The 22,005-nt window shown below is 35.0% G+C and overlaps 2 protein-coding genes across 4 annotated transcripts; both read left to right on the forward strand.

The window, feature by feature from the left end:
- Positions 1-295: 295 nt before the first annotated feature.
- Positions 296-10,213, forward strand: LOC134842612 (uncharacterized). Its single transcript, XM_063859030.1, has 9 exons — positions 296-1,148; positions 5,583-5,651; positions 5,800-6,339; positions 6,531-6,620; positions 6,778-6,957; positions 7,234-7,428; positions 8,754-8,840; positions 9,216-9,377; positions 9,918-10,213. The coding sequence occupies exons 1-9, from the start codon at positions 425-427 to the stop codon at positions 10,013-10,015; spliced, it is 2,145 nt and encodes a 714-aa protein (XP_063715100.1). The 5' UTR covers positions 296-424; the 3' UTR covers positions 10,016-10,213.
- A 4,034-nt stretch (positions 10,214-14,247) lies between these two features.
- LOC134842502 (uncharacterized) lies at positions 14,248-21,832 on the forward strand. Of its 3 annotated transcripts, none has more exons than XM_063858874.1 (5): positions 14,248-14,702; positions 16,711-16,938; positions 17,310-17,441; positions 17,912-18,010; positions 21,349-21,832. In XM_063858874.1, the coding sequence occupies exons 2-5, from the start codon at positions 16,848-16,850 to the stop codon at positions 21,438-21,440; spliced, it is 414 nt and encodes a 137-aa protein (XP_063714944.1). In that variant the 5' UTR covers positions 14,248-14,702; positions 16,711-16,847; the 3' UTR covers positions 21,441-21,832. The 3 variants fall into 3 exon arrangements, with proteins under 3 accessions (XP_063714944.1, XP_063714946.1, XP_063714945.1); XM_063858876.1 differs by having other exon boundaries at positions 16,715-16,938; XM_063858875.1 differs by lacking the exon at positions 14,248-14,702 and having other exon boundaries at positions 16,514-16,938.
- Positions 21,833-22,005: the final 173 nt, after the last annotated feature.

Consider the following 22,005-nt stretch of genomic DNA (forward strand, 5'->3'; position numbering starts at 1 on the left):
GGATATGTCATTTGCATGGCATAGTTAAAAAGGTTCATATGTAGTTTACCAGGTATTTTTGGCGGGTGATGCGAAAACAGAGATTTGCCACAAATGAATCAAAACTTCATAAATTTGGTATTGAAAATTTTGTTTTCTCGAAACATTTAATTGAATAGCCATGATTAGTTCGTTCTCATTAGAGATCATAGCATTTAAGTGTAATTGCTGCCGGAAGGAACCTATGCTTCCTTGTTTGATTAAACACACTTTTTCGATTGTTTTGTTTTCTACCGCAGAAATCCGTTTCAGTGTCAGAATGAGTCTCTCTGTCCGACAAAAGAGTTTAAGTAGCTAAAATAATCACCGAATCTTCGTGATCATATATATCTTATATGAACTTATGTGTTCTTGGATCTAACGAGGGAAACGAATTGTGTCTCTGATGGAGCCTCAGTCTACAATGATGGAGCCTCAGTCTACAATGATGGAGCCTATGGAGACAAATATTCCGCCGAGTTCAAATGAGGTCACAATGGCGCCGACACACGAGATCCAAATGGCGAAACAGAGCGATAAGACATCATCAGCAGAATCGGAAAAATTGGAAGTTGCATTGGCTATCTTGAGCTTGGAAAACGGCGTGCTTATTCCTTGGATGGTAGAAAACAAGTTTTTGAAGAAAATTGAACAGTGTCCAAAATGCAAAGGCGAAGTGTTTCTGGCTCCTAAAAGTAACCTTCGTGACCAGTTTGCCTGGCTTTGCAAGTCTGAGAAAAGATGTATTTGGAGCTCATTTGTTCGGATCAATTCAATTTGCGAGAGGGCAAAGTTGAGTTTAGCACAAATAGTGGGCTTAACTTACGAGTGGGCCAGTGGTTCAAAGCTCGCCGAGGCTTCTTTGAGACTTGATATTTCTATTCACACCGCGGTTACTTGGTTTACTTTACTGAAAGGACGTTTCAAACCAGAAATTAAAGACAGTATTTTGAAGTTGCTGTTATCCGCTGACGAGATGCATATTGGTTCGAATGGCAATACAAGTGATTACGGAGCATTTGAGACGCTGATAACTTTCGAGAATAACTCCAGGCAAACAAATGGAACTAACACCAGCTCAGATAAGATCGGAAAACTTGGAGGTCTCGTTAAAGACAAAAATGGAAAAAGTAAGTTGAATCAAATCTTTACCATTGGTTTTTTATATTCCGTAGCATTCTTAAAGATTATTTAAGCTATTGAACGCAATTATGGCAAGATCAAAATGAAACCCGCTGGTCCCCCGTATTAAGAATTCATTGTAGTGATGCCTATTAGATAGGTCGTGATGTTTTTTGTTCCGACCATTTGAAACACGGGGAGAAGGTTTGTATTTGGGCGTGTTTTAGTTTTTTTTCTGTTTTCAACGCAAAATCAGCTACCACAAACAATCATCGGAGAGAGTTGAGTGATGTATCATATCAAAGCCCTTTCAGTCGTGATTCAAAAGTTATTAAAAATTTTCGAAAGTTTTGACAGTTTCGAGCTAATAAGGTCAGCGTGCAGGCTTACAATAGCTTATTTAAGCACCGTGAAATTTTTTGTTATACTCTAGCAAAGTTAGTTTTTGGAGTTTTTAAGCAATTTTGGCTTTTTCTCTGATTTTTTTCAAGAAGTGTCTTAAAGTGCTCTAATATTTTAATGCACTATTTGAGTTCAATTTAATTTTCATTTGCAATTTTAAGTTCAATTCATTTTCATCTGCTAAATTAGATAATTTACGCTCTCCAGTTACGAAGGTCTTCAAAAAATAATCGACTTCTTGTTTCGAAATTGTAATTTTGTTTTCAGATTTCCCAGCGAAGTAAAAACTTTACCTATTAATCCAGTTTTCTTAAATTGGGTTTAATTCGTCAATCAAAGTGTCAACCATAAATTATTCTTGAAATTCAAAGAGCAAAAATGGTTTAAAATTTTGTGGGTAAAAAAATCGTTTGTTCTGCAGATTTAACCAATAACCAATTGGTTGAACCCATTTGATTAAAAACAAGTTCTTTTTAACCAACTAATGTTATTTTTGAAACTTTTTTAAAAGTCCTATCTTTTTGTTTTTTTTTGGCTTCGTTCTTTTTATTCGGCTTAATAGGTTTCGGCTTATGTTTTAACAGCTTAGTGGCCTAATATTTTTTTTTCTGACGAGCGAATAAAGTTTATATTTGTGTGTTATGAGGGCGAGGATAACTTAATAAATTTTGATGAGTCGTAATTTTTTAAATGCTTTTCCAGCTTTTTTTTTAGTATTTCTTTGTTTTTCGTCTTGATAGTTTTCGGCCTGAATATCGGTTTTGTGGCCTCATGTTGTGTTATATCGTTCGACAAGCATTTTTCGTATGTTTTAATGAGGACTACGTCATAACTTTTTGTAGGTCATAAAATTTTTGATTTTTTTTGGCTTTTTTTTACTTTTTTCTTTTTTTTTCGGATTGATAGGTTTCCGTCTGTGTTATATCGGCTTAGTTGTTTGATGCTGTTCTGGTTGACGAGCGAACGAAGCTTGTGTGTGTGTGTGTGTGTGTGTGTGTTCTGAGGACGAGGAGGTTTTATAACTATTGATTATCTTTTTTTCTCTAATGTTTTCCAGCTTTTGGTTGCTTTTTTGCTTAATTTGTTACATATATTATAATGGGTTGGTGGCCTCATGTTGTTCTGGTTGTCGTGCGATTGAATTTTTGTTTGTGTATGTTTGTGTGTTTGAGGACAAGGGGATTCAATTAATATAGATTAGTCGTATTTCTTTTTCGATTTTTCCAGCTTTTGTTTTTTCTGCTTAATTGGTTTCGGCCTATATTATATCGGAATAGTCTCCTCATATTTTTTCTTCTGACGATCGAATCAAGTACGTTTTTGTTCGTGTGATTTGTTGATAATTTGAAACGATTGGTTTAAAGTTTGAGTATGTTTCTTACTGCATGGTGTTTATATTTGGGTGTTTTGAGGGCGAGGATAATTTAATAACTTTTGATGAATCGTAATTTTTAATGCTTTTCCAACGTTTGTTTCTTTTTATTTTCTTGTTTTTCTTCTTGATAGGTTTCGGCCTGAATATCGGTGGCCTCATGCTCCATTATATCATTCCACAAGCATTTTTCGTGTGTTCTGATGAGGACTACTTCATAACTTTTTGTATGTCAAAGTTTTGTAGGTCATGATTATTCTTCTTTTTCTAATGTTTTTCCAGCTTTTGATTTTTTTTTGCTTAATTTTTTTTCGGCCTGTATTATATTGGGTTGATGGCCTCATGCTGTTTTGATTGTCGTGCGATTGAATTTTTGTGTGTGTGTGTTTTAGGGGTATTCAATAAATATTGATTAGTCGTATTACTTTTGAATTTTTCCAGCTGTTGTTTTTTTCTGCTAAATTGGTTTCGGCCCATATTATATCGGGTTAGTGTTCTCATATTTTTTCTTTTGACGATCGAATGAAGTACAATTTTGTTTGTGTGATTTGATGATGATTTGAAACGATTGGTTTAAAGTTTGAGTATGTTTCCGGCTGCCTGGTGTTTTAGTGAAGTTGTGTCATCATCACGATTTTTTAAAGAAAAACTTTGTAATAGCTATTTATCTACATTTACGAGCGTTGTTCATAAAATATTTTGTTTTCGTGCTTCCAGCTGAAATCATAGGCTGAGTTTTTACCAGCTGTTGTTTTTTTTCTGCTTAGTTGGTTTCGGCCTATATTATATCGAGTTAGTGTCCTCATATTTTTTCTTTTGACGATCGAATATAGTAAGTTTTTATATGTGTAATTCAATAATGATTTGAATCGATTGGTTTTAGTTTTGTTTGTTTTTGGCTACCTGGTGGTTTGCTGAAGTTGTCATCATCGCCATTTTTTTCAAAGAGTGATGAAAAAGCGTTGTTCTTAAAATATTTATTTTCTTGCTTGCAGCTGAAATCATTGGCTCAGTTTTGGCCTATTTTATATTTTCATTGATTTTGTCTGAGCACATGAAATAGTTTTTTTTTCGTGGCGATTTTTGGTATTGAGTTGGTGTCAAATATTACGAAAAAAATCTGAGTTTTATTTTGAAGTTGTGTTCGTTTTTTATTATTGATAGGTTTGTTTTTTTCCTCAAAATTATTTATGTTGTTTCGCACTTCGTGCGAAGCTCTGCTTCGACTATGTAAATTATTATTGAATCGATAAGCAAGGGTATTTCAATCGGGTACTGGATTTCTTCCCGTATATATTTTTTACAGGACTTTCCTGGCCTGGACTCTTCTTCGAAGCCAATGTTATCAACAAATTCACCGCTACAGATATATTGTGTGCTTGTTAGCATTATAATTATCGGTCTTATTCGAAATTTTTATTTTGTGTTTGTTCTAATTTTGACAATTCAATTTCTTAAAATTTATTTTTTTGTTATTTTTCAACTGCAAACGTTTTGGCCTTTTTATGTGCACGAGTAGGGACTCGTACTCAAATAGGTTTTTTGGTTTTGTAGTTGATCTCAATTACTAAGAAAAAATCTTAATTTGAAACTGTGTTCGTTTTTAGTTTTTTTTCGGTTTGCGTTTTTCTTCAGAAATATTTATGCTGTTTTATAATTGGTCCGAAGCTCTGCTTCGACTGTGTAAATATTTAACGTAGCGATGAGCGAGGGTGTTGCAATCGGGTACTGGTTTTTTTAGGGTGCTGCAATCGGGTAGCTTAATTATTTTGTTAGAGGACTTCATCTGGAAGCCTCTGTTATCAACAAGTTTACCGCTACAGATATGTTTTGTGCTTGCTAGCTTTATAAATATCTGTCCTATAGGAATTTTTCGTATTGATTCTAATTTTGCCAACTCGATTTGTTAAAATTTCCATTTTTTGTTTTCCTTCTTCATAGTCTCATTTTGCGTTATATCGTTCGACGAGCGTTTTTTTGTGCAATTTTTTGGACTTGTTTTTTGACTTTTCTATTCTATTTTACTTTCTTTTCTATCGGTTTATAACGTTTGGGCTTATTTTATATCGGCTTAGTCGCCTCATATTGCGTCGATCGATGAGTGAATTTTTTTGTTATGTGTTTGATTTGAGGGGACCTAATAGTTTTTATTATTATTAGTCCTTAAAATTTTTTTGGCATTTTTGTTTTCCTTTTTTTATCTAATAGGTTTCGACCGATATTTTATCGGCTTACTGGCCTTGAATTCTTCATTTGACCCGCGAATGAATTTTTTGTGTGATTGAGGGCGAGGGATACTTAGTAAATTTTTAAAATGAGTTGTTTTCGGCTTACAGGGTTTCGGCTAAGGTAATTTTTTTTCGATGCTTTTTTTTACGTTCTATTGTCTTCGCTTGTTTTCTTTCAAAACTAATTTATTTTTTTGATAGATCTAGTTTTTTTGACGTTTTCATTCTTTTTTAAATAACGGCTTTCTTGTTTTGTATCGCAAGTGGTGCGAAGCTCAGCTTCGCCTCTGAGTTTAAAAGCTGTCGTCAAACTGGCTGGTTTTTTCAATTGATTAAATAATCAATTTAAAAGCAGTTGCGTTTTTTTTTCTCCGAAATTTGAGCTACAGATTCATAATTTACAATGAAGTTGAAAGGTTTCATATCCCTGTGTGTCTTAGGAATAGAAGAGTACACGGAACCTCTACGGACTCCTTCAGTCGACCCCAAAGAACTGGAGGCTGCAAGAAGTAAGAATTAATTAGTTTCTATTGCCTCTTTTTGTTCCCCAGAAATAAAACAAAACATTAACAGTTGAAAAAGAACTCTTGTGCATAAATGGCCCTTAAAAACGTAAAATTAATTCTGTTCAAATTTTCTAACTGGATGTATTGTTAGGTATCGATGAAACTAATGGACCATACGCAGTGTTAGTAAGAATGCAGCGAGGAGTAATTCTGTGGATGGTAGAGAACCACGTCCTTCACAAACATGAAGCATGTCCCACTTGTGACAGTGAAATCAAACTAAGCGTCAAAGAAAACTTGCAGGACGGATATTGGTGGAAATGTCAAAACGAAGAGAAAGATTGTCCATGGACTGGATATGTGAGAACCCTCTCTATTTGCGATAAAGCAAAAATGGGTTTAGCCAAAATTGCGATCATTTGTTTCAACTGGGCGACAGAAATACCTCCGAAAATAACGGCCGAAATGGTGACAATATCGTACCCTACTATTAACATGTGGTATAAAACACTAAGGACGCAGGCGTCTCCTAAAGTGAAAGGATGCATGTTGAGGTATTCAAAAATAGTGGAAAGTATGCCTGATGAGTCGAAGACTGAGAAGTTTCTGCATGAGAAGGAAGGAACTGTTTTCGAGAGGTCAACATCAGAGAAGTTCATGGATGTTATCATAGCAGAAATAGCCAAGAAAGGTACTTTAACCGAATTACGACATGTAAAAGTTATGGCGTCTCAAATAGCTTTTAGTCAGCGTAGGTTATTTTCAAAGGTAATTTTAGTTAGCTCCATTATATGAGATTGTGTCTTATGCAAAGACTCTTTTCGAAGCTAAACTTCGCAGGATTCTGTAACTGAGTGTTCTGAAATTGAATATTTATTTCAGAAGCCTATAGTTCAGTGGAGGACAGTTCGAGACCAGTCTACAGGTCGCAAGCAGAGCGGCGAACGTTCGAAGAAATCAAGAAAGAAAGAGGTTTGTGATGCATTTCGTTCTGTTCAGTTAAAACTCTCGTAATGTCAGCAAAAATAGAATCCAAAGCGTTTAAAGGCGGCTTTTTGATAAATCGGTGGGATAGTTTTTTTGCTGTATTAGTTTGAGCTTCTGTAGAAAAGAGGCCTCGACCTTTTAGATCCGGAGAAAATACGAGAGCTGTTGGCTAAGCAACGTCGCAGAGAGTACAAAAGGGAGCACCAGAGTGAACAGAGGACCAGAATGAAGAATGTGATAGCCAGACGAGTGGGCAGACCAAGGACACAGCCACAGCCGGCTCGCAAATCACCAGGGCGAAAGCCACGTCCTATACTGCCAAGTTTGTGCTTTTGTATCTCATTTCCCGCTGTATGAGACTAAAGGGGAAGTTTTAGCAGAATTACTGCATTATTCAGCTTTAATGATTGAAAGTTTTTTCAGTGGGATAATATATAAGAAACTTTAGTGGAAATTTGTTATGCTATTGCTGTTTTAAGGCTTGAATTGATAAAAAAATGGTCTTTTTCATTTTTTTTGGTATCTTACTGATGAAATAATTTTATTCGCAAGTGTTCAAACGTTCAAGTTACCTGATAAATTACGGTGCGTCGTGTAGGGTTGGATCTATCCTCTGTCGGCCTGGAGGCACCTTTTGTGACACTGCATGATAACATGGAGTCCAAACCAAAAAAATTCAAGTTGACCCATGTGCAGAGTGGTCCAGACGGCAGTGTGGTGATGCAGATTGAACCTATTGGACCAGATATTTCTTCAGAAGGGTCCTTGGATACGAATTCTACATATCACACAAGTTTGTTTTTGTAATTTGTTCCGTTTTCGTTTCGAGAAGAGGATTGAAGACGTGGTACTTATTACACGTATAATTGAGTTTTTCAGCTATAGACAATTTGTATTACAAATCTTACTTGCCTTTCTTTAACACGAGCGTAGCGTAGTGTGATCACGATGAAACTTTTTTCAAACCTATTTAGCCATAAAAAGAGCAAATATTATGATAACTTGGGTTTCGAAATTTGATTGTTAAAAAATTAACTTAGTTGATGCCTTTTACATCATCTATTGAACTGAAAAAAGCTTTTTGTTTCATACAACAGTATAATATTTAATATCCCTTCTCAAAATTTTCCAAGTCGATATACTTCGCGAGGTTTTTTGAAATGCTTAATTTATACGCAATTTGGTTTAATACTCTACATGCAAAGTTAGTGTGATTGCCTTAAGGTTATTACAATCCAAATTAATACATGCAAAACTTTTGTGCATTTTAAAGCTCCCGAATCTTTGCCGCTTTCACGCTCGTGTTTGCGAAGTTACAGCTTTGCCTCTGTGTTGAACCTTAACAGCTTTCAGGTTCATTCCCACTTGTCATAGAGGTAACGTGGTGGCCTTTGCACCCCAAGGTCTTAGGTTCGAATTTATTTGTACCCTTAGGTATCGGTTCGAGTTCAGTTGAACTTGTTTTCCCGTAGAATTGAATTATCGGATTTTTGTTTTTCCTCTCAGGTTTGCTGCCTTGCGTGCCACATCGCTGATTTTTCTTGTGCTGTAAGCATTTTTGATTATAGTTGCAAAAGTCGTTAATTGTAGTTTCAGGGTGGACTTAAAACTTTTTTACAAATCATTTTTTTCGTATCAACTGATGTCTGCTCAAAAACTGCGGTTTTATTTCCGCTTCGTAAATTTTGTTCCGTTGCTATTTTATTTTTCAAATCTTTTGCTTAACATGTTTGCCTAGAATGAATTTTTGTTGAGAAATACGAACATTTTGGTAGAACTAGAACTTTTGGTAGAACTAGTAGAACACGCAAAATCAGGTACCGCGAATAATCATCGAACTTGTTTTTGTTATGTTTGTGTTGTATCGCAAGTGTTGCGAAGCCCCGTTTTGCCTATGTGTAATACTTACTAGGTTCCACTTCTTCGAAGTGTTTTCGTCTCGGAACCAGTAGCTTCTCATCAGAAACAAGATATAAACGCTTAGAAAGTTTCTGCCAAGCATTAACTCCCGAGCTCATCAATATTAGTTAAGTTTTTTGGTTTGGGTTATCTCAACTTCAATAATATGAAGATGCAGAATTTAAAAGGGAATTAAAGCAGTTTGTTATTTCATTTTAGGAGACCGTAGCAAACCGAAACCGGGAAGGATGGCGTTGAACTCGTCAGCTGCACAAGGAGTGCGACTGTTGCTCAACCAGCTTAAAAGTAACTTATTCAATTTTGTGACCACCGTGTCTTAAGGAAAATATTAAGGAAAGTTATAGCGATTTGATGTTGACATTTGGATGTTAGAAGATAGTAGTAAATAAGCCGAAGTGTAAATCAGCTACCGTATGAATTAGCTAAAAAAAGGGGGGGGGCTTTCATAAAATTTAAGTTAACAATTTCAAAAATCATGATGATTTGAACACAAATGACAGAATTTTTAGCGGTTAGATACTTGCGATGGTTTGTTTCTCCCTCGGTTATAAGATGGACGACAAAAACGGATCCATCAGTTATTCCATCAGTTATTACTGTTGTGTGGTAATGCTGTCAGATTATGCTGTAACTCATATTTGAGAAAGTTGTTTATTTCAGAGGGAACCAGAAGTAGCTTAGCAGATTATTTCATGCAGCAAAAACCAAATGACAGATGTCCCGGTTGTCTGGAACCCAAAGCTGCAGAGAGCAAGGAAAGCCCAGTGGAAACCCAACCCCAACCGAGCCCTACTCTTGTACAAAGCACTTCAACATCTTCAGGTACATTTTGAGCAGTATCAATAAGGTGAGACGAAAAGAACCTAATAATTATGAACATCGACCTTCTTTATTTTCACCACACATGAGTTTTTCACATGTTGAATTTTAGCTGACTTAGCCCAATCGTTTTGAAAGGATTACCACATATGAAAGGATTACCACGCAACAAATTGGAAGTACACGGGGTCTTTATTCATTGTGATCAATGATGTCCATTTTAAAAATGAATAAAAAATCATTAAAATTGTTGGCACCAATTTAAATATATCCGAATCTATTTGAATTTTCTATATCAGTTTAAATTTTTGATTGGAGCTGATTCTTCCTACTTTTGGGTAAAAGATGTGGCTTTTGAAAAAATTCGCTCTGTGTTGGCCGGTGATGTAATCAAAGTCAGTATAGTTCTCAAAATTTTCTGCCAATTTTGGGTACTTCTCGCTGCTTTGAAAAATATCTTACCCAATGGTGAGTTTGTTTGGCTATGTGAAAATGTATGGAAGCTGTTTCCAAATCTCAAGTAATGAGGCAATGATTTTTTAGACGCTGAAGCTGTAGTGGTGGAAGAAAGCATCAGCATGGTGGTTGAGCAGGTTAACCCTGAAGTTGAGCCAAGTTCAACTTCAAACTCTGATAATTGATGCCAATTCATTGCAATCATCAATTTTGATAAACATTTCAAAACATTTCTATTCTGGATTGTGGACACTAATAGTCCCTTTACAGCTTTATTTCTACTACTTTGAGTTAATGGCAAATGGAATGAGTTCAGCCTGCACTTGTGGGCCTTTGATTGGGTTTTGTACTAGTAGTTTTCGTAATTTATTATCTTGAACCTGTTCATCTTCCTTCTTTGGTCCATCTCAGCAGTGAGTGCCAATTGTTAGTGTGAGTTTCAGTTGAATAAATTTTTTTATTTCACACAAGTGTACTGCAATCGGTACAAAGAGTTAGAAGGTATACTCATTTGTTTAATTAGTAAGCTCAATTAAAATGTTCGAAAACATGTTTTAATTTGATTACAAAACTTTGCATTTGACGAACAAAACTACACATAAATCTAAATAAATCAGTTTGTTTTTGAATATAAGATTGTCAATTATCAAGTTTACTGAAATTGTAAGAGCCTTGTGGCGAAGTAATTTTTTTTTGAAAAAAAAATTGAATAATTTCGGCTGCTTTGAAAATCGCCAACAATTTTCCGATTGTTCCTAGCTGTGTGGTTTTCTTGAAATTCGCTATTTTGGATAGGAAGAACTTTAATGTCCTTTATGTCTAAAGGTTCAATTCCAGTAATAACGTTAATACTATCTCAGCTTATTATGTTTGCCAAATATGTTTCTTCGATAGGTGGATCTCAGAAGTCGATTTTTTTCTCAAATGTATCACCTTTTCAAGTCTTTGCTGTTTTTCACTTGATGAAAGTTACCGCTCCTATCCGAGTGCAAGTTACGTGGTCCGATTACCGTAGTAAACCAGTTTTTTTCATACAAAGCTTTTTCCTTATTTTTCTGATGCGCACCTTCGCCTGTTTTCGACAACGCCATGAGGTGACAGGAAGTAACTATGGCGTAGAGTGGTTTGATTTTCTTGCCGAAGGATGTTAATTGTAATATCTTATTCCTATTGGTCGTGATTTGCAACTCAAAAAAAGTGTCTCAGTGCTGAGAAATACTGGTCTGAATACATAATGGTTTTTTCACCAAATTAGAACAAAAATGGTCTTAGAATTGGTTTTCAGACCATTTTGCGATCTAATTAACAACTTTTGATTTTTTGTGATTTTCTCGTGAAAAAATATATTTCGGGACTAATCATACAGTAACCGGCTCTCCTTGTTCCAGATGTCGAAATGAGTAATAATTTTGCTTAAAAAGAAGACTGCGTGAGGGCATCTTGTTTTTATTTCAAAAAGTGTTAGCATTTGTTCAAGTTGCATATTCCAATGACCTTCACAAAGAATGAATCATGTCCAGATTATACAGAATCGAGAGGATGTTGAGATAACATCCAGATACAATGAGCACGTATTTGATACGGAAGAAGATACTGAACCTGAGATTCCAGCTGACAGTATTGAAATAACGGTGGACGAAGTCTCAAATCTTTATCTACGCTGGGAAACCATTAGTGTATACATTGATGCTTATATAAAGTGTTAAAACGATACAATACCAGTGGAAAAATGGCAATTAGAACCAGATTCAGACGATGAAGAATGCTACGCGGAAGATGAAAGCTATTCAAACAATGAGAGCGATACTTTGCAATCAGAATCTTCAAAAAACGGTCGGAGAATTAATTTAAAATTCCATGATGAAATATCTTTAAAAAGCGTTTACTCATATTCAAGTAGTTGTTCCGACCCTTTAACGAAGTAGGAAGGAACTATGGTGAAAGGTTGCTTGATTTTAAGCCTTTATTTTCCGAAGTGATAGGTATAGGGTGTTTTTTTTCAGCCAAATTTTACGAAACTCAAAAAAAAATTCATAGTGGGGTTAAGTGTGATGTCATATTAAAACCCTATTACTCGTGATTCTGATTCCGGAACAAATCAAAAAAGTGGTCTCAGTTTGATTTTTTTTTAAAATGTCTAATTTTTTTCTGCTTTCAGACCAATTAGTGAGAGTTTCCCCTCTTTCTATTGGTTTAAAGCTATAATATGAGCTATAATTTTAAGCTATTGCGTCATATTTGCAGCTTATTGTCTAAATGAACCCTCTTCCATCGTCAAGGAAAAAAGAAACAATGAAAATCTTTTTAAAAAAATTCACTAATTCTTGGGTGATTGTGATCAGATCGTCCTGTGCTACTTGGGCAGCAACCTTAAGTCTTTTTGGTTCATAATCCAGCTGAAAAATCAAATCTTTTGCGTGTCGCCATTTTCGTCTTTGATTCAAAAGTTCACAACGAGAACTGGAACTTGGTTAGCTATGTAAATAATCTATCTATACATTATTTAACAGATGCTTTTGATACAATTTATGAAACCACTATGTTGTAATGTTAAAATACCAATTTATTTCAACATTTAAAATAAGTTATACAAATGATGAAGTGAAGTAGTCTTTGCATTCATACATGGAAATAAATGTAAATTTTCTAAGGTCATCTACGGTTTTTACCAAACATCTGTTGGAGCGTGATTGCTTTTCCCTTTCCTCGCGCGCTAACTTTTAAAAAACTGAACGTTATAGTGTTTTCTAACAAAATTTGGAATTAGTAATCCTGTTGTAAGGTGCTTTGAAGGTTCTCCGAGAGAATGCGAATCGAGCCTCACAATATGATTGTTCAAATCATATTAGTTTACGCAGATATGGTGATCCTAGTAATTTCAAAAAAAGTTCTGATTTTTCAGTTCTTACACTATCGGGCAGCGTAGTGTATCAGTATGAACCTTTTTGTTCTAACCTAACTGAAAAATAAAGGTGTTCATTGAAAGTGTTCATTTATTTGGTGGCACTTTTGCTATAATCACGATATTTCATAGCATCTGTTCTTTTTTGCATCTAGTGTTAGTGATTTATTAAGCCTCTGTGGCTGAGTAGTTAGTGAGTGAGACTCAAAATTTCATGGTCGAAGATCAAATCCGAGACGTAGCCGAATTTTTACTAACTCGAGGCTTGTTTCAACTTTTTCGTATTGCACTTTATAGAGCTGTTTTTTTTGTCGTTTTCTCGCTAGTGTTCGCGAAGATTCGCCTCTTTGTAAAACCATGGTTTCAATCACGTAACAAAATTTGAATTTTCCAATCCTACGGTGATATACAGCCAGGGTACAACAAGGGTTTATTATAAATCTGACCTGCTCTAGCTGTACATTTCCTTAGATAGTTTTATTTCATGATTTCAAGTTTTTTTTCGGAGTTAAACTTTTTTTCATCTTAGAAGTTTTGTTTATTCAGATTCATGGCTTCAAGTTTCTCGGTTTTTCGTCGGCAGAAATCTCAAGAATTCGAAATTTGTCCTTTTTTGTGCAAAGAAGGTTTGTTTTTACTTGACTCATGTTCATGTGCAAACCTATACCATAACAGTTTTATTTAAATGTTAGATTTTTTAAGGTTACCACCATTGTGTTTTCGGTATTGATCTATCGATTTAGATTTGTTGGAATAACAACTTAAATCACAAACTTAGTAAAAATGTTTCAGTTATTTGGCATTGGAAAACCAATTGATAATTTCTCGCAACCCGATTTCAATTAGCCCAGTTTGTAAAACCAACTATTTTTTTCCGCTGCCGTTATTGATAGATGAAATTAACTTGCTGCAAGTGTGACTATATCTGATTGTTGAATTTAGTTAGCATCGTCAATAATGTGGCAGACAACCAACTGACACTTACAAGTCTGAAGGATCGGAGCCAATGGAGGTGCAATTGTCGGGAGAAGTTAAACGAACCTCACCGATTTTTTTCTCAAATGTATCACCTTTTCAAGTCTTTGCTGTTTTTCACTTGATGAAAGTTACCGCTCCTATCCGAGTGCAAGTTACGTGGTCCGATTACCGTAGTAAACCAGTTTTTTTCATACAAAGGTTTTTCCTTATTTTTCTGATGCGCACCTTCGCCTGTTTTCGACAACGCCATGAGGTGACAGGAAGTAACTATGGCGTAGAGTGGTTTGATTTTCTTGCCGAAGGATGTTAATTGTAATATTTTATTCCTATTGGTCGTGATTTGCAACTCAAAAAAAGTGTCTCAGTGCTGAGAAATACTGGTCTGAATACATAATGGTTTTTTCACCAAATTAGAACAAAAATGGTCTTAGAATTGGTTTTCAGACCATTTTGCGATCTAATTAACAACTTTTGATTTTTTGTGATTTTCTCGTGAAAAAATATATTTCGGGACTAATCATACAGTAACCGGCTCTCCTTGTTCCAGATGTCGAAATGAGTAATAATTTTGCTTAAAAAGAAGACTGCGTGAGGGCATCTTGTTTTTATTTCAAAAAGTGTTAGCATTTGTTCAAGTTGCATATTCCAATGACCTTCACAAAGAATGAATCATGTCCAGATTATACAGAATCGAGAGGATGTTGAGATAACATCCAGATACAATGAGCACGTATTTGATACGGAAGAAGATACTGAACCTGAGATTCCAGCTGACAGTATTGAAATAACGGTGGACGAAGTCTCAAATCTTTATCTACGCTGGGAAACCATTAGTGTATACATTGATGCTTATATAAAGTGTTAAAACGATACAATACCAGTGGAAAAATGGCAATTAGAACCAGATTCAGACGATGAAGAATGCTACGCGGAAGATGAAAGCTATTCAAACAATGAGAGCGATACTTTGCAATCAGAATCTTCAAAAAACGGTCGGAGAATTAATTTAAAATTCCATGATGAAATATCTTTAAAAAGCGTTTACTCATATTCAAGTAGTTGTTCCGACCCTTTAACGAAGTAGGAAGGAACTATGGTGAAAGGTTGCTTGATTTTAAGCCTTTATTTTCCGAAGTGATAGGTATAGGGTGTTTTTTTTCAGCCAAATTTTACGAAACTCAAAAAAAAATTCATAGTGGGGTTAAGTGTGATGTCATATTAAAACCCTATTACTCGTGATTCTGATTCCGGAACAAATCAAAAAAGTGGTCTCAGTTTGATTTTTTTTTAAAATGTCTAATTTTTTTCTGCTTTCAGACCAATTAGTGAGAGTTTCCCCTCTTTCTATTGGTTTAAAGCTATAATATGAGCTATAATTTTAAGCTATTGCGTCATATTTGCAGCTTATTGTCTAAATGAACCCTCTTCCATCGTCAAGGAAAAAAGAAACAATGAAAATCTTTTTAAAAAAATTCACTAATTCTTGGGTGATTGTGATCAGATCGTCCTGTGCTACTTGGGCAGCAACCTTAAGTCTTTTTGGTTCATAATCCAGCTGAAAAATCAAATCTTTTGCGTGTCGTCATTTTCGTCTTTGATTCAAAAGTTCACAACGAGAACTGGAACTTGGTTAGCTATGTAAATAATCTATCTCTACATTATTTAACAGATGCTTTTGATACAATTTATGAAACCACTGTTGTAATGTTAAAATACCAATTTATTTCAACATTTAAAATAAGTTATACAAATGATGAAGTGAAGTAGTCTTTGCATTCATACATGGAAATAAATGTAAATTTTCTAAGGTCATCTACGGTTTTTACCAAACATCTGTTGGAGCGTGATTGCTTTTCCCTTTCCTCGCGCGCTAACTTTTAAAAAACTGAACGTTAAAGTGTTTTCTAACAAAATTTGGAATTAGTAATCCTGTTGTAAGGTGCTTTGAAGGTTCTCCGAGAGAATGCGAATCGAGCCTCACAATATGATTGTTCAAATCATATTAGTTTACGCAGATATGGTGATCCTAGTAATTTCAAAAAAGTTCTGATTTTTCAGTTCTTACACTATCGGGCAGCGTAGTGTATCAGTATGAACCTTTTTGTTCTAACCTAACTGAAAAATAAAGGTGTTCATTGAAAGTGTTCATTTATTTGGTGGCACTTTTGCTATAATCACGATATTTCATAGCATCTGTTCTTTTTTGCAGCTAGTGTTAGTGATTTATTAAGCCTCTGTGGCTGAGTAGTTAGTGAGTGAGACTCAAAATTTCATGGTCGAAGATCAAATCCGAGACGTAGCCGAATTTTTACTAACTCGAGGCTTGTTTCAACTTTTTCGTATTGCACTTTATAGAGCTGTTTTTTTGTCGTTTTCTCGCTAGTGTTCGCGAAGATTCGCCTCTTTGTAAAACCATGGTTTCAATCACGTAACAAAATTTGAATTTTCCAATCCTACGGTGATATACAGCCAGGGTACAACAAGGGTTTATTATAAATCTGACCTGCTCTAGCTGTACATTTCCTTAGATAGTTTTATTTCATGATTTCAAGTTTTTTTTTCGGAGTTAAACTCTTTTTCATCTTAGAAGTTTTGTTTATTCAGATTCATGGCTTCAAGTTTCTCGGTTTTTCGTCGGCAGAAATCTCAAGAATTCGAAATTTGTCCTTTTTTGTGCAAAGAAGGTTTGTTTTTACTTGACTCATGTTCATGTGCAAACCTATACCATAACAGTTTTATTTAAATGTTAGATTTTTTAAGGTTACCACCATTGTGTTTTCGGTATTGATCTATCGATTTAGATTTGTTGGAATAACAACTTAAATCACAAACTTAGTAAAAATGTTTCAGTTATTTGGCATTGGAAAACCAATTGATAATTTCTCGCAACCCGATTTCAATTAGCCCAGTTTGTAAAACCAACTATTTTTTTCCGCTGCCGTTATTGATAGATGAAATTAACTTGCTGCAAGTGTGACTATATCTGATTGTTGAATTTAGTTAGCATCGTCAATAATGTGGCAGACAACCAACTGACACTTACAAGTCTGAAGGATCGGAGCCAATGGAGGTGCAATTGTCGGCAGAAGTTAAACGAACCTCACCAGTGCAGATTGCACAACACAGTGCTTGGCGCAATGCGCAGATCCAGACGCAGGGCAGCTCGTCGCGAAAGAAAGCCGCGTGTCATACTGGAACCAAATAAGGAAACAATAATTTCAGAAGAAGGTTGGCAAGCAATTGCGTTATTGAATCGATGGGGGTGCAGGGCTTAACATGAGCAAATTGTTGTCGCAGTTGGTTAAGGGTTGCATTTATTGATTATTAGTTGATAAGTTTGAAACCGTAAGTTGATCGCCGATATTTCGATTTCTGCAATGCCCAAACTGACATTTTACAGACTAGCTAAACAAAGCCAAATGCTTGACAAAAGAAGGTGAGCATATCATATTTTCCTAGTGACACAAAGTTGTGCTTCGCTTAAACTATCAAAAAGGTACCAACCGCTGATATCGACGACTTAATAATACCTGAATTTGCGTGAGCTCACGGACGAAATTTCTTCTGGCTTAATGTGACTGCATCAATAAATGTTCCAGGCTCATCTAATTTCTCTTCAATAGTGCTCAACTCTCAAAACTACTCAATCTCTAACGACATCTGCTCGTCTTCAGGGTTTCTTGAGGAGTCTAGCGACATTTCATGTACATCAAGTTCAAGAGTACCGACTGGTGAGAAAAATATTTAAAGTTAGTTTTCAAATAGTCAATTGGGGGGGGGGGGCATTTGGAGCTAAAATATGACAATAAAGATACGTGGCCCTGAACTATCTTCAATTTGGCTACCGCTTTAAAAACAACCTAGAATAAATTTAGCTAGTTTCATGATGCGATCTCGGACATTAGAGAGTGGCTAATATCTCTTTCTCTCAGTAGAAAGCTCAGTATTCTTTGTATCGAGGGTGAGGCAACATTTCCCAACACCGAAAATTAACTAAAAATTGTTTGCAGCTGTCACTAAAGCGGGCTCCATAAGAGCTGAAAAACGCGTACATGTTCAGTGTATATGTATAACTGAACAAGACTAGACTTGTTCAGTTAAACAGTTCTAAAAATAGCGTCAAACAGTTTATGGCTCAGGTATTTTCTTTGTCTTTGTCATATTTATACCTGAAGTCACTAGCGTTCATTTTTGTTTTCAGCTCCGACAAAGTTCGAAAATTCCTGTCAAGAATTGAAGGAGAGGATACGTGCTCAAATTTTCCTTGTTCAGCGCAACAGGAATGAACTTATGAGAGAAGGTAGGGGTTATTTCCAATAGGCTTTGGGGTTGCATTTAAACGTACCGAAAGATCAGTTTCTTGCAAAAATTGTTTGTCGGTTAGTTGAAACTTGTCAGTCTGCCGCAGAAAAAACCAGAATTGTAAAGCTTTAATGAATTAAGTGATTTTTAGTTTGATATGAAGGTTTCAGGGTTTTCAGTTGTTGCATTTTTTTGACAAGTAAATTCTCAGTTCTTAGGGCATTTATTGTTCCCTAAATTGATTTTTTTCTGTCAAGTCACTTAACCCATCTCCCTTTCTAGCCTTCACCGCAATTGATTGTTCGATGAGACGAATCTCCATTATAAACGTTTTATAATTTGATTGATTTTTTTTCTACCTGTAATAATGTTTCTCGATTTTCTCAAAATAATCCAAAATCCTTAAAAAACATCATTGAGGACAGCATTCGTGAAAAAAATGATTCCTTTTCACAATTGATCTAATAATAAATAATCACTAAAAATTAAACAATATTCATATTTGCACTTAAAGTTCACTTCAATTAAGTCGAATTAATTTGTTGAAATGGAGGCAAATTATGCGATCTAACTACAAAAGTGGAAAAAGTACGGAAAAACGTAAACGACCCATAGTTTTGAAAGTGGATTTTAGTTTTTAGATTTCTTAGCGGAATACTAATTGAACCTTTTGATCCAGTTTTCTCCATCTGGGTTATAGTATCAAGTAAGTATCAAGTAAATGTCAAATAAGTTGCTAAAGTTTTTCGAAATTCAAAAAGCTGTACGCGGATAATTTTGAAGTGTAAAAGTGTGATTTTAACTTAAATCGGTCCTTGTGATTTTTTGCTGTTTTTCAGGAAAAAGTCTTGAAATGCTCTAATAACTTCAAATGTGCATCATACATATTAATGCAGTTATGAATCCTTTTAAGTATAAATGCACTTTTTTTATTTCAATAACTGTTCATTTACGAAAGCGGAAATGGCGTGAAATAACCTGAATTACTTTCAAGTTCGGTAGTGGATTATAATTTTTGATATTCCAACGAAATAGATAATTTATTACGCTTGCTATTAACTAAATGACTTGAATCAGTTGGTGCCTTGGTTCATAATAAATTTAAATTTTCTAGCGTCTCCGGCACACGTCTAAACGCTTAGTATCGCACTTAGAGGTAACTGTAATTTTTTTACTACTCAAAAAATGTTTGGCCTATTTGCCTGCTTATGTTTTGACGGCTTAGTTGCCACATCTTTTTTTCTCAATTCAATTTTCGTCTTATTTGTTCTTAGTATTTTGATTTACTCCTGTTATTTGTAACTCAGTACTAGCCTTGACAAAATTTGTACTACCCCTGACTTCGTAAATTTTTTTGCTTGAAAATTTTATTCGGCCCTAGTGATTTTTTATCTTCTAAGTGAACTAATTTTGGACAGCTCTAAGGGAATTGATGGTCCCCTCTGAGTTTTGATGGTCCCCTCTGTATCGCACAATGCTAAACATCTTGAAATACAATTTATAGTTCAACATTTTTCATGACAATTCTCTTTTCGGTTCTACTTTAATTTATCAAAGATTTGCCAGCTCAGTTCTTGCTCAATAATTGTTTTTGAATTTTCATTAAACGTCGTTGATTGTATTCCTGGGCGTGTATTCCGCAAATAGAAAATCATTCCAGACAAAGACTCAGTTGATATCTTTCATGCCTGCTAGCTTACCATGCTATTTTATGTGGTATCGCAGATTATGTAAAATTCCGTTTCGCCTCTGTATTAAGAATAATTAACGCCGTGAAGACTCTTATATAGGTCTTGAAATGTGCAGAAAAGTCTCTAATAACTACAGATGTGCATTCGTACATATTGATGCATTTATGAATGCACTTGGATATAAATGTGACGTAAATAGCACTCTCCAAATACGAACGTGGAAATGGCGCGAAAAAAAGTGAACGATTTTTACTTTCGAAAGTGGAATTTAGTTTTCAGATTTCCAGCGGAATAAAAACTTGACTCGTTGATCCAGTTTTCTTTAGTTAGGTTAATGTATTAAAAATGTATTTAAAAATGTATTTTTTTCTTTGAAATGCTAAATTTGAATTTTTTTTTAATACAAGTCCGTATTTTTTTCTGTTAACTTTTGTCTGGTGGCTATGTTTTAAATTTTTAGTTGAAAAGACTGGAGTTATTTTCTATTATTGGTTTTCATGATGTAGTTGTAGTTTTTTTTGGGAATAAGTCTTAAAATGCTCTAATAACTACAGAAGTGCATCATACATGTTAATGCATTTTTGTTTACACTCATGTATATGTGCATTTGAGTTCAAATAAGTTCAGTTGCTAAAATTAAGATGAATCGTGCACTCCAATTGCGAAAGCGGAAAGAGTGCAAAATAATGTGGTCGATTTCTAGTTATGAAAGGAAGGCAAATCACAAGCAAATGAAATTTCGAAAGACATAGACCGTGATCAGTCACACCCCGACCTGTGTTTGCTTGAATTCCGAACTCCGCGACAATATTCAATTGTGTATAAAAATGGATTTAGTCAATTTTGTTTCGTAAACTGTGATAAACAAAGGTATTGCAATCGAGTACTGGACTTTTTCCCGTGAAAAATTTTGTTCACAGGACTTATCTCTGTATCCAGGACTCTGTACTACTGGGCCTTTCTGTTGCAACAGACGTATTTTGAGCATGTTGGCTTTTTAAATATCTAGCCTAATCGAAATTTGCTTTTTAGCTTGGTTGTAATTTCACCAACTCGATTCGTTAAAATTTCAGTTTTTTTTTCTTTCGGTTTTGGCTTAGCATATATTGACTTAGTGGTATCTTAGGGCATCGTTTGAAAACTGAAAGAAAAAATTATTTTTTTGCGTGCGCGTTTTAGTACAGTTTTTTTGCATTGCAGCGTTCTGCTCAGTTATTTTTGGCTTAGTTGCCACTTGCCAATAATAAACTCAATCAATTTTCCGGTGGCATCTGGCGTAGAGGTAACACAACTGCTTGAGATGGCAAAGGCCGGGACCTATTTTTTACGAATAGTTTTTGTGCTTTTCCGGACTATCGTCCGTCTGTTTATTTTTTCGAGAATGGAATATAATTATCAGATTTCCCTGCGAAATAAAAAAAGTTTGCTCTTTGATCCAGTTTTCTCAAATTGGGTCAGTTTTCTCAAATTAGGTCAGTTTTATCAAATAAGTGTCAATGAAAGTTTGCTAATTGCTCTAGAAATTCAAAGAGTTGTAAGGCCATCTGCTTTTTTTTGGAAAATCGAAAGTCAGTGTTTGTTTTCTGTTTACTTGCGTTCATTGACTCTTTTCCGATTGTCTCTTGGCTATGATTCAATCTTTTAGGTGGTGTACCTACAGTGGTATTTTTGGATGGATTTTGCCAGCAGATACCAATAAGAGAACTTAAAACTGAAGCGATAACAGAAGACAGATAACGAACAGAAAATCCAACATTCATATGCAGTACGAGAATAAATAATTGTGGATTCAGCAACAAAAAACACATACTCGAATTGGGTAATCGTTCGTGATTGTAAAAACTGATTGTTGTTTCAATTGAGGAGAATAAAAGAAAAAGTCGTGGCTTTTCACTGCAATATCTTATTTGTACAATCTCAGTACTAGGTTTTTGAATCCACCTAGTATACATCCGCATCCTTTAGATTGCAATACTTCAAACTATTAAACTTCCTACCAATGAGACGATGAGAAAGAATACCTGACAAGCTTTAAAACGAGCAATGGGAGGCTCCCAACACAAAAAAATTATGTCGCTGTGAATAAATATGCAATTATTACACAAGCAAAGCTCTATAAATTGAGGCACGTTAGTTGGCAAATTTCTTTTTTTTTTCAAATTGAGTGGTATTGCTAATGCGTCATAAATGGCTTGCGTCATTTAGCAGTTCTGTCATATTTTTGCTTGTGTATGCTGCGTGCAACTTCACCTCTGTGTCTGAAAATTGAGACACTTATTTGCGTTTTATTTGCTTTGATTTA

Source organism: Symsagittifera roscoffensis, chromosome 3 (genome assembly GCF_963678635.1).
Source record: "Symsagittifera roscoffensis chromosome 3, txSymRosc1.1, whole genome shotgun sequence".
NCBI lineage: Eukaryota > Metazoa > Xenacoelomorpha > Acoela > Convolutidae > Symsagittifera > Symsagittifera roscoffensis.